The sequence below is a fragment of the Neoarius graeffei genome, chromosome 3 (assembly GCF_027579695.1).
Source record: "Neoarius graeffei isolate fNeoGra1 chromosome 3, fNeoGra1.pri, whole genome shotgun sequence".
Taxonomy (NCBI): domain Eukaryota; kingdom Metazoa; phylum Chordata; class Actinopteri; order Siluriformes; family Ariidae; genus Neoarius; species Neoarius graeffei.
In genome coordinates, this window is record NC_083571.1 from 43,070,789 (window position 1) to 43,084,356 (window position 13,568).

The 13,568-nt window shown below is 42.7% G+C and overlaps 1 protein-coding gene across 1 annotated transcript in view; it reads left to right on the forward strand.

Annotated features, from left to right (window-relative positions):
* eys (eyes shut homolog) overlaps nucleotides 1-13,568 on the forward strand; it is an 877,903-nt gene that overhangs the window by 178,364 nt on the left and 685,971 nt on the right. The window contains 2 exon segments of the mRNA XM_060915649.1: nucleotides 12,466-12,580; nucleotides 12,666-12,731. Of these exon segments, the coding sequence (XP_060771632.1) occupies nucleotides 12,466-12,580; nucleotides 12,666-12,731 (181 nt within the window).

The window sequence follows — 13,568 nt, forward strand, 5'->3', positions numbered from 1 at the left end:
GCCATTAATCGAGACCCCGTTCAAAAGAATTAGGATGGATCTCGTCGGGCCATTAGATTGGTCAACACAAGGATATTGCTTTATTTTAGTTCTAGTGGACTATGCAACGCGATATCCGGAAGCAGTGCCTCTTCGCAATATCTCAGCACACAGTATTGCGGAAGCACTCTTCCACATCATCTCCCGAGTTGGAATCCCCAAAGAGATTCTGACTGATCAAGGCACTACGTTTATGTCATGCACACTACGCACACTGCGCGAACTGTATGGGTTACTGGGATTAAGCCTATCCGCACCAGCGTTTATCACCCACAAACAGATGGCTTAGTCGAACGGTTCAATCGCACTCTCAAAAACATAATTAAAAAATTTGTAAGCGAGGACACACAAAACTGGGATAAATGGCTCGAGCCCCTGTTATTCGCAGTGTGAGAGGTCCCACAAGCCTCCACGGAGTTCTCCCCATTCGAATTATTATACGGGCATAAGCCGCGTGGCATTCTAGATGTGCTGCATGAAAATTGGGAGGCGGGACCTTCAACAAGTAAAAATGAAGTTCAGTACATTATCAACCTGCGTGCCAAACTCCACACCCTCACGCACTTAACCCAGGAGAATTTGCGGCAGGCCCAAGAATGTCAAGTCCATCTGTACAACAGGGGCAGGCGCCTTAGGGAGTTCACACTGGGAGATAAAGTACTCGTGTTGTTGCCCATGTCAAGCTCCAAATTAATCGCCAGGTGGCAAGGACCCTTTGAGGTCACACGGCGAGTTGGGGACGTCAACTATGAGGTGAGGTGAATGGACAGGGGCGGGGTGTTACGGATTTACCACCTCAATCTGTTAAAACTTTGGAGCAAGGAGGTCCCCGTGGTGTTGGTGTCGGTGGTTCCGGAGAAGGCAGAGCTGGGGCCGGAGGTTCAAAAAGGAAAATTGACATCGCCCACCACTCCGGTCCCCTGTGGAGCCCACCTCTCCCGGACCCAACTCACGGAGGTCGCCCAGTTGCAAACAGAATTTTCTGACGTGTTCTCGCCCCTGCCCAGCTGCACCCACCTCATAGAACACCACATTGACGCATTGAGATGCCCCCGGGAGTAGTAGTACGCAGCCGCCCTTACAGACTGCCTGAACACAACAAAAAGGTGGTTCGGGAAGAACTCGAGGCCATGCTCGAAATGAGCATTGTCGAGGAGTCCCACAGAGACTGGAGCAGCCCGGTGGTCTTGGTGCCCAAGGCCAACGGGTCGGTCTGGTTCTGTGTGGACTATAGAAAAGTCAACGCGGTGTCTAAATTCGATGCATACCCAATGCCTCATATTGATGAGTTGCTCGATCGACTAGGCATGGCTCGTGTTTATTCGACACTGGATTTGACAAAGGGATATTGGCAGATCCCCTTGACTCTGCTATCCCAAGAGAAAACGACCTTTTCCACATGAGTTCATCACACAACAGTTTACACCAGTTCATCATACTTCCTTTTGGGCTGTTTGGGGCGCCCGCTACGTTCCAGCGGCTTATGGATAGGGTCCTCCGCCCCCATGCCACCTACACGGCTGCATACCTAGATGACATCATTATTTACAGTAATGACTGGCCACAGCACCTACAGCACCTAAAACACCTGAGGGCCATCCTTGGGTCTCTGAAGCAAGCGGGTCTCACAGCTGTGGGTGCAATCAGTTAATTATTGAAATTAAGTGATCAATCTCATTAAATCAGTCTCATTAAATTTGAAGGTTAATAATTAAAATGAATCAATCCCATTGAATTGTTTACTTTGACTCATTTGAATTGAATCATACCATAGAATCAGTCTCATTTGAAGTGAATCATTCAGTGAATCATTTAGTGAATTGTTCAGTGAATCATTTAGTGAATCATACAATGAATCATTTAGTGAATTGTTCAATGAATCATTTAGTGAATCATACCATTAATCCTGGATAAATTACCAAACAGCTAGATTATGGTATATTTCCAAATTATTACGATCACTTACCATATTACATAACTTATATGCACCTTTTTGAATTCTTTGAGAGATTGGGGACTTCAGATATTGTTCACCAACAAGATGAATACACACAGCTTTGATAATAAATGGATTTATTATAACAAAGATAAAAATGGATAATCAATATATACAAATATGATATGGTGTGTGTGTGTGTGTGTGTGTGTGTGTGTGTATGGCCTAGCTTGTTGCTAGCTAAAACAAAGGAATGTTATCTAAATAGAACAAAGGATTAGCTCTGTTGCTAATGTGCTTTTGTGTGTGGGGGGGGGAGGACTTGACCATGTGTTTAGCCTCGTGTAGCTAACTACATGTGGTGGAGGCCTAGATTAGCCTTGTGTTGCTAGTGTGCTTGTGAAAGGCCCTATGGCCTAGCTAAAGTGTGTTTGTTAGGCCTGGTGAGGCCTACTGAGCACGTGTTGCTAAAGACAAAGGAATTAGCCGTAGCTAACGTGTGCTAAAAGAAATCAACCATAGGCCAATTTCACTAGCTTATAACAGTACTGAATCCCCTGAAATCTTAATGCAGTCAAGATGTATAATAAGACAACTAAATATGTTAGTAGTAAAGAAAAGCATGCACAGCCTATCTATTAAAAACAATTGAGAGATTAACAAAATAAATCAACACGCTGCGTGTTTTAACAATGTAACAATAAACCTGGGTTTAAATTCACACTATTTCAATAAAAGCAAATTCCTAAGACTATCTTAATTATGCCCAAATGCCAAAATCTTACTTAATCCTGCCTTTAGCAAGATATGAAGAAATATTCGCCGTTGTAGTTTCGGGCCTCTCGTGATGGAGGCGTAGAGAACTTTCTGGTCCAGCGGAGCACTTGGGTGGTTCCCGTGGAAAGCAGAGGATTCTTGGTCCGAACTTCAGCGTTCGTGAGGAAAAGTCTCTGATCAGAATAAGATGCACAGCGCTTTTGAGTTAAAAAGGATTCAATCGCTTCTTAACTTTTAACTGCCTGGGCTGCAGTCGTGACGTCACTTCTAATACGAATAAACCGGTTGTAACTCAGGTTGAGTTTAAAGATCGCGCTATTCTGGACTTTTACCTTGGCCAGTGGTTAGGCACAGAACGCGCTGGATGGTGAATCTTGCAAGAAAGAAGTGTTTTCGGGTTTGAGAGCATCTCTTTATGCATCTAGACTCCTCGGAAACCAGACGCGAGAGACAAAGAAATGGAGCTTCTGCCTGGACTTATGCGCGCATGGCGGACTGACGTAGATGATCCTGCCCACGCGTGACATAGGTCACGCGGAAGAGGACTGGTAGTTGTAGTTCTTAGAGACAAAATGGCGGCATGATACCTACACAGCCAACCCGAAGAAGTGTGCAATTGGGCGGGTGGAAGGACAGTATCTGGGCTTCCACTTGGGCAATGGGCAGGTGCATCCCCAAATCAACAAGACAGCAGCGATTGCGGCCTGCCCGAGGCCCAAGACCAAAAAGGGGGTGAGACAGTTCCTGGGGCTGGCTGGCTACTATCATAGGTTTATACCTAATTATTCGGACATCACCAGCCAGCTGACTGATCTCACTAAAAAGGGGGCACCAGATCCGGTCCAGTGGACGGAGCAATGCCAGTGGGCTTTCTCTGAGGTGAAGGCTGCACTGTGTGGGGGGCCACTATTACACTCCCCTGACTTCGCTCTCCCCTTTGTTTTGCAGACGGACACGTCGGGCTGGGGGCTGTTCTGTCCCAGGAGGTGGAGGACCATCCAGTGCTGTACATCAGCCAGAAGCTGTCGGTGCGCAAGGGCCGCTACAGCACAATAGAAAAGGAGTGCCTCGCCATCAAGTGGGTGGTCCTCACCCTCCGCTACTACCTGCTGGGGCGCCCTTTCACCCTCTGTTCGGACCACATGCCCCTGCAATGGCTCCACCACATGAAGGATGCCAACGCACAGATCACCCATTGGTATCTGGCACTCCAGCCATTTAAGCTCGAGGTGGTCCACAGGCCGGGGGCACAGATGGTTGTGGCAGACTTTCTCTCCCATCGGGGGGGGGAGTAGGCCTCAGGCCGGATGGCTCCCCGGCCTGAGTCGGGCAGTGGGGGTATGTGGCAGCGGGGACGTGGTCAAGTGTCAGTCTGTGAATGGAGGGTGGAGTTAGGGAAGGTAAGTGGCAGAATCACTACACCTGATGGGAATTAACCTGTGTTTGTGTGTCTTCCCCAGTGACCGTGCCCTATAAAGGAGAGGGAGAGCAGAGAAAGGGAGATCTCCCCCAACCTGGACGCTTGTGTGTATGCGTGTGTGAGAGAGTGAATATAAAAGCTGAAAAGCTAAATAAAAGAGTTTTTGAGAACTCAGTTCTGGCCTGCTGTGCTTCTGTGCTCCACCCACCTAGAACTCTTGCTACACATTATTACTTGCTTGAGTGCAGACGTGCATTCAGGCATTTCCAAAGAAAAAAACATGCCTTATTGTTGTGCAGTGAACTGTCACAACGGGACCAGTTCAGGAAGAAGTTTTTACCTTTTTCTGAGAGAGGAGAAGAGGCAGAGAGAGTGGATTGGCTTTTTCTGAAAAAGGAAAAGAGGCGGAGTGAGTGGGTTGTTTTTTTCTGAAAGAGAAGAGGTGGAGCGAGAGGGTTGGCTTTTTCTGAAAGAGGAGACGAGGCGGAGAGAGTGGATTGTGCACGTGAAGCCAGAGGGCTGGCAGCCGGGTAAATACGCCACTCTATGCTCTGATCACTTCGACAATGATTCACTTCTGAAGAATCCCTATCTGTTGGAGAGTTTAGGTGTCAGTGTCAGACAGAGAAGGCTCAAACCTGACGCTGTTCTGAAAAAATTCGAGCACAAAATCAAGCAGTCAAAGAAGAAATGGACCAGCAACACTCAAGCAAAAAGGAGAAGATTGGAGGTAAACATTTTTACCTTTTTCATTTAAATGCTCTGTAGTTGAAAAAAAAAATCATTGATAGACGAGATGAGATGTCAGGCCCGATATATTGACACCGGGAAATACTGCGGATGGCAGGCTAATGTGGCCTACTGGCGCACTGTCAAGTAATCATTACCTATATCCACTATGGCTTCGCAACGGCCATAGGTTCATACATATATGGTTTCACCTCTCAATATTCAATTTGGAGAGTTCTGACTTCAAAATCACTATCACTTTCAGACATTTTACACAACCTCTCACGACCAAAGTCCGTACACATGTGCTCGGTTTGCAAGTAAGTGCAGAACTGCTCCCAGTCTGTTTGCCTTGAATGACATCACGATGACTGTCCCCTGGCGGTAAAAGTACGCGTGAGAGAGATGTAAACAAACCTTCGGAACTTGCGCAAACCAGTATATATTAACCGTTTTATTCAATTTTAGGGTGCAAATTAGACACCAAGAAGATTGAATTCGCTTTTTGGGTCGTTCTTCTAGAAAATAAAGTTGATATTCTACGGTACGTTCCACCTCCGACCTTTGCCTATGACCTTTAAGGAAGATGAAAAGCCCAGCCGGCTATATAATATTCACAACACCTCACCAAATGAAAACATATTAACAACAAAATTATTTTATAGTGATTCATGCCACCATATCAATAACCACAATTTCATTACTCTAGTTTCACTTATTCTATGACGTGTCAAAATGAGAGATGTCAGTGATTTCTTATGTAAATGAAATCAACCCATGCAACCTTTTCAAGGACAAGTCCCAAGCTGCAGTGTGTCTTTCATTAAAGTCGCATGACTGAGGCAACATATTTGTAGTAGAAATATTTTGGGGGTTGGGCTGTCACAGAGACAAATGCTGCGAGAATGCGTGACATCACACAGCATCATCATACGTTTAATGTTAACGTTAATGGACTTCAGCTTGAGAAATTGGCGCCACTGTTTTCCATCATTCCGTCATACTTTATATTTTATGAGGATTTACAGTATGTCATACGAAGTTGTAACTATCTGCTAAACACGATGCCTTAGCAAAGTGGACAGAGGTAAGTCATGGTTCTTTTGTTTATTTTGTCTTTAGTTGAGAAACTTTCTCAGGCAAAATATACTGGTGCACCAGATGGCATCAGTAACATTAGCGAACACTGACAGACAGGATGCTAGTCGAAAAATTAACACCTCCATTTGCTGAAGTTCAGATCTTTTTGTCTGTAGTTCTGTCATACACTACCGTTCAAAAGTTTGGGGTCACCCAGACAATTTTGTGTTTTCCATGAAAAGTCACACTTTTATTTACCACCATAAGTTGTAAAATGAATAGAAAATATAGTCAAGACATTTTTCTGGCCATTTTGAGCATTTAATCGACCCCACAAATGTGATGCTCCAGAAACTCAATCTGCTCAAAGGAAGGTCAGTTTTATAGCTTCTCTGAGCTAAACTGTTTTCAGCTGTGCTAACATGATTGTACAAGGGTTTTCTAATCATCCATTAGCCTTCTGAGGCAATGAGCAAACACATTGTACCATTAGAACACTGGAGTGATAGTTGCTGGAAATGGGCCTCTATACACCTATGTAGATATTGCACCAAAAACCAGACATTTGCAGCTAGAATAGTCATTTACCACATTAGGAATGTATAGAGTGTATTTCTGATTAATTTAAAGTGATCTTCATTGAAAAGAACAGTGCTTTTCTTTCAAAAATAAGGAAATTTCAAAGTGACCCCAAACTTTTGAACGGTAGTGTATTTTGTCTTCATGTAGCTGTTTTCTGTGTTTTTAGGTAAATATCAGAAAATTGAGCTAGCTAATTTAATGGATGCCCGCTAACCTGTCTTTGCGCATGGAATGCTAGCAAACCTCCCTCGTGATAGTGAGAACTGTCAGCCTGGATTTTTCCATTGGCTCGTGTGCTCCACTCCCAATTCAATGCTGCTTTGGTCGGCCAAAGTTATGAGGTTGCTGTGGGGTACTAAGACTAGACTAAATAACAAAATTACTGTAAATGATTCAGACATCCCTAGTCTCCCGGACGCTCTGGGAGTCTCCTGTATTTAGACAGTGGCCCTTGCATGCCCGCGAGTGATATACAATTTCCCGTAAGTCATTTTTTTTTCATTCGTGCTAAAGAACCTATCATTTTAAAGATGAAATGATTTGATGATGAGAGAGATAGAGGTTGTCTGTTAAGGTATATGTTTGCAAAAATACTACACGGGACTGATCGCTCCCCCCGTCTCACCATCTGCCACTCGCAAATTTCACTTGCGAGTGGGAGAAGCCGTCAGAACAAGTGGCAGAGGCACCACGAGTGAGTGACGGTGAGACGGGGGGAGAGAGAGTGTGTGAGCATCAGTCCCGTGTAGTAGGCTATTCTCTCCTCACAGAGGAAATAGAACTTTATGAACAACTAAATGTCCTGAAACCTGAAACTTGGCCTACTCCTGTACCCGTGCTGTTTGGAGAGCTGGAATTAAGGCAGCTATGTAATCATCTGAAAATAAATTACTCTAGGGTGAAACAAGATTTCAGGGACTTTAAGGACAATGGAAGAATGCCACTCAGGGTAGGACTTATCAAATTTAAACAAGTTGCAGATACACTGGCTGTAAGCACAGCAGAATGTAAGAGAGGATTTTCACTTATAAACACTATTATTTCACCTATTCGGAATCAGCTTAAAATTGATAATCTGTCTTGTTTGATGTTTATAAACCTGGTCCACCACTAGACATGTGGAATCCAACCAAACATGTTAAGAAGTGGGTTATGACCCGGAGGTCAGCAGACCATATATAGCATGTAGACAGAGACAGGAAAGGCAAGAGAAACTTGATCTAAGTTCTATTTGGAAAGTTGTAAATTACAGTGGTGCTTGAAAGTTTGTGAACCCTTTAGAGTTTTCTATATTTTTGCATAAATATGACCTAAAACATCATCAGATTTTCACACAAGTCGTAAAAGTAGATAAAGAGAACCCAATTAAACAAATGATACAAAAATATTATACTTGGTCATTTATTTATTGAGGAAAATGATCCAATATTACATATCTGTGAGTGGCAAAAGTATGTGAACCTCTAGGATTAACAGTTAATTTGAAAATGAAATTAGAGTCACGTGTTTTCAAATCAATGGGATGACAATCAGGTGTGAGTGGGCACCTTGTTTTATTGAAAGAACAGGGATCTATCAAAGTCTGATCTTCACAACACATGGTTGTGGAAGTGTATTATGGCACGAACAAAGGAGATTCCTGAGGACCTCAGAAAAAGCATTGTTGATGCTCATCAGGCTGGAAAAGGTTACAAAACCATCTCTAAAGAGTTTGGACTCCACCAATACACAGTCAGACAGACTGTGTACAAATGGAGGAAATTCAAGACCATTGTTACCCTCTCCAGGAGTGGTTGACCAACAAAGATCACTCCAAGACCAAGGCATGTAATAGTCGGCAAGGTCACAAAGGACCACAGGGTAACTTGTAAGCAACTGAAGGCCTCTCTCACATTGGTTAATGTTAATGTTCCTGAGTCCACCATCAGGAGAACACTGAACAACAATGGTGTGCATGGCAGGGTTGCAAGGAGAAAGCCACCGCTCTCCAAAAGTAACATTGCTGCTCGTCTGCAGTTTGCTAAAGATCATGTGGACAAGCCAGAAGTCTATTAGAAAAATGTTTTGTGGACAGATGAGACCAAAATAGAACTTTTTGGTTTAAATGAGAAGCGTTATGTTTGGAGAAAGGAAAACACTGCATTCCAGCATAAGAACCTTATCCCATCTGTGAAACATGGTGGTGGTAGTATCATGGTTTGGGCCTGTTTTGCTGCATCTGGGCCAGGATGGTTTGCCATCATTGATGGAACAATGAATTCTGAATTATACCAGCAAATTCTAAAGGAAAATGTCAGGACATCTGTCCATGAACTGAATCTCAAGAGAAGGTGGGTCATGCAGCAAGATAACGACCCTAAGCACACAAGTCGTTCTACCAAAGAATGGTTAAAGAAGAATGAAGTTAATGTTTTGGAATGGCCAAGTTAAAGTCCTGACCTTAATCCAATCGAAATGTTGTGGAAGGACCTGAAGCCAGCAGTTCATGTGAGGAAACCCACCAACATCCCAGAGTTGAAGCTGTTCTGTACAGAGAAATGGGCTAAAATTCATCCAAGCTGGTGTACAGGACTGATCAACAGTTACCGTAAATGTTTAGTTGCAGTTATTGCTGCATAAGGGGGTCACACCAGATACTGAAAGCAAAGGTTCACATACTTTTGCCACTCACAGATATGCAATATTGAATCATTTTTCTCAATACATAAATGACCAAGTATAATATTTTTGTCTCATTTGTTTAACTGGGTTCTGTTTATCTACTTTTAGGACTTGTGTGAAAATCTGATATTGTTTTAGGTCATATTTATGCAGAAATATAGAAAATTCTAAAGTTTTCACAAACTTTCAAGCACCACTGTAAATTATAATGACTGGCTATTGCTGATATGTGGTTTGATGATGTGACATGTAAGTAAGTTTAGCAAACAATTGATTTGATTGATGTAGATTTATGGTGTGAGATGTACATAACTATTGTTAATATGTGAATTGATGGTATGAGATGTAAACAAGTAATGCAAATAATAGTGTAGATTGATGAGATGTAAATAACTATTGCTAATATGTGAATTGGTGGTGTATATTGTGAATAAGTTTTACAAATTACAGTGTAGATTGATGGTGAAATGTAAGCTTAATAAATTACTCATATGTGCATTGATGTGAGATATAAATAAGTAGGCCATAAGTTGATAAAATATGTATTAAACCGATGGTGTGATAAATAAAAATGTTTTGAGAGATATTGACCACTGTGAGTGAAGAAGGGCTCCCCTCCTTACAAAAGTCAATTTAACCACTGGGGTCAGCTAACCATTTTTGTGTTAATTTAGACAAATGCTTTGGATCATTGTCCTGCTGGAAGATCCAATGACAAGCCAATTTTAGTTTCCTGTCAGAGGCAGCCAGATTTAGATTTAAAATGGCCTGGTATTTCATGGAGTCCCTGATGCCATGTACCCCAACAAGGTTTCTAGAGCCTTTGGGGGAAAAATGGCCCCAAAATATCACATAACTTCCAACATATGTTGCACTTGGGATAGGGTTCTTTTCATTATCACATCCTTCTTTTTAAGCCAAACTGGCTTTGAGTGTTTATTGCCAAAAAGCTCCATTTTTACATAGAACCATAGAATATGGTCCAGTTGTAGTAGCGTTTTGCAAACCTCAGGTGCCTATGTTTGTGGTTAACTGATAGAAAAGGCTTTTTTATTCTGGCATACCTTTCAAATAATCTGTTGGCATGGAGGTGGCGTCTGATGGTGGTTTTGGAGACTTGGAAACCCCAAGATTTTACCTTCTCTTGTAATTCACCAACAGTTATGCTTGGGGATTTTTTTTTTAAATGCCTCTTACCATCCTCCTCAATGTATGTGGGGACAAAATAAACTTGGGTCCTCTTCCAGGCAAGTTTTTAACAGTTCCACTTGTTTATTATTGCCCTAGCAGTACACATGTGCTTTTCAGACGAGTAGCTATTTCATATTACCATTTACTGACTTATGAAGGTCAACGCACTTTTCTCTCATTTGATTTGTGTTCCCTTAACTTTCCCATGTTGATGGATGACTAAGGGATTTTGACCTCTGTGTCACCTCATATTTGTACCCCATATAATCAGGAAGTCATGGATTACAGCTTAAAAGTTGCTACACAAGTCGATCAACTCAAAAATGTACAATTTAAATGGAAAACATGCTTCAGTTACATAGTGTTCACTATAATTTTCAGGAGTGCCAATAATAATGGTACTTTTGGTGTTTTTTTTTTGAAAATAGTTATTTCTTGAGGAGGGATTTGTTTCTCCTCTCAATGAATTTAATTTAAAGTGTGGATTTTTTTTTTCAGTTTTAGATGAAACTACTTCACCAAAAAGTGGATTTTTTTTCCTAACCATTTTTCTCATCTTTACAAGGGGTGGCAATAATCGTGGAGGGAACTGTATTCAGATTATTTTACACAGTTTAAGCTTAAATCCATTTTCTGTGCACTCCACTGAGATTATGCAAATTACCTGCATATAGTTTTCTCCAAGGCTACAGATTTTTCTTGGCTAGAAGCATCCAAAAGGGTTTTTCAGTAGTGTTGAGACCACCACCTTTAAACATAACCCAAAAGAAATCTGGGCTAGACAATGCAAACTGAAGAAGGAAATAGATTTTTCATTCTTTGCTGTCAAATGTAATATGAAGAGAGCATGTAGTTATGCAAGAAAAATGTGCTTAAATCATAGGAATGAGACACACCTCTAATTAAAATTCCACCCTGTGTACACAAATCTCTTCAAACTAAATAATAATAATAATAATAATAATAATAATAATAAACAAAAGAAGTGCTATTCCAAGAATTATTATCCTCCCTGTGGTTTCATTATATGCACTCTGCATTTATTGCATATCAGTCACTTATGCACAATATCCATCATGTATCTCCACACAGTGGACTGTATCTGTTTTTTATAAATTCAAACTGAATGAAATGGAACTCCCTGTAAGACTTCTTCACTGAGAACATGGGATTAGTCATTTCACTAATACCTTGCAGGCTTTCTGTGTAGATTGTCACTTATGAACTTTAGAGCTGTTGGAGTTCAGATGGTGGAATGGTTTTGTAGGAATTCATCAATAATGTAACCTCAGGTGGAACTTACTAAGTCTTCACTGGGCCTCCAGAGGGAAACACTGAAGCATGGTTTTGTGAGCTCATTTTGAAAGAACCTTTAGACAAAGTGAACCTAATATATTTCTAATTTTATGGGTGTTTTCACATTTGATGGCTGTAGTCTGTTTGAATCGAACTCTGGTGTGTTCATGTCCTCAGTGCAGTGAGCTAGTGAGAACATTGCCTTTGGACTTGTAAATGACCTCTCGCATGGTTTGTTTGCACTGTTTTAAACTAGTTTTTGTATTGAAGTTTAAACTTATTTATATAGCTCTGACTATGTTCTCTTTGCTTCATTGGCTTCTGTGATTTCTACTTGTGCTTGCTGTAGATTAGTTTAAATACTTCGTTACTGATCGATGAATGAAAGACTTTCACAGATTTTTTTTTTCCTTTTTTTCTGCTTTTGGGTTTATGAAATCGTGGCAAGGGTGTGTTCGAGAGTCAGCCATGAATGGTGAGGAGTCAGGTTGAATCAGCAGGTAACATGTGACGAGTTACACCTGTGTATAATTACTGGCTGTCTATTAACATATGTCTCTGTGTGTCTTTCACATAGCCAGTAACAAAAGTGTGAGCTATGTTCTGCAACCTGCTTACAGTATGTACCTGTGTGTTAGTCACTGAAAAGTGAGCAGTAAAAATTAAAGTGCACCTTGAATTGTCGTGCTTCTTCCCAGTCCCTCATTATCCAACCTCACCTCAGGGAATTGGTGCTGAAACCTGGAAATTGAAGACCAGTCCGGGAGCTCCTCCAGACCCTCACCATCATCCTCCAACACCAGCACCAAGAGCTTCTTGCACTGTCCAATGAACAGGGGCAGCATTTCCTGGCTCTGTGTGAGGCCCAGGTGAAAGACTGGTAGGTGGTGTGGAGCTTGGTCAAGTCAGTGGGTACTCCACCGGGCCACTCTTGTGGCCCGTGTTCCTGTTCAGCTGATCAAGATGGGGCTGCAGGATGACACAGAAACCTTCCTCAAGCTGTTTGAGCATGTCGCAAAGGTGAGCTCATGGCCAAACTCACAGTGGGCAGCTCACTCCTGTGCCACTCCTGTCGGGGGAAGCACAGTTCACAGCTTGGCAGCTCCCAGCCACCAGCATGCTGGAGTACCCGGACCTGAAACAGGCTATACTGCAACTGGTCAGCCATGGCCTCGAACAACACTGGCAGGTGTTCCATGCCTACGTTTATGCAGCAGCTCTGAGACACCTGCTGATGGTGGCTGCTGGCAAGCGAGTGCAATGTGGAGAACATCATAGATCACATGACGCTGGAGCAGTTCATCACCCAGCTGCCGAGCAAGACCTCAATGTGGATCCAGTGTCACCAGATGGCATTGCTGGAGGAGGAAGTCTGACTGGCACATGACCATCTGACGGCATTTCCAGGAACAGGTGCTCCTGCAGCTATTTTCTCTCTCTTTCTCTCTCCCTCTCTTCCTCCCTCCCCTACCCCAGCCCCACAGAGACTAGGGCCAATTCCCCCCGATACCTGCTCCCTGCACTCATGTCTGTCCTCATGTCTCCTCACCCCTTTCTCCTTCTGTGTCTGTGCTGCCACTCACCCCCCTCTCTCTCTACAAGTGAACCCATCCATGCCCACCAAAATTGGGAGAAAGGCTGGGCAGGTCTGCTGGCACAGTACAAAGGCTGGGATTTCCTGGAATCAGCACTTCCGCAAAGGGGTGAGGATTCTGATTTGCATTTCTGACATGCTGTGGGCTTCCCCCTTTCGAACAGGAATGTACAGAGTCTCTGTGAGTATTCAAGGGGGTACACATCATGCTTTGGTGGATTCTGGTTGTAATCAGACATCCATGCATCAAAGCCTGATTCAAA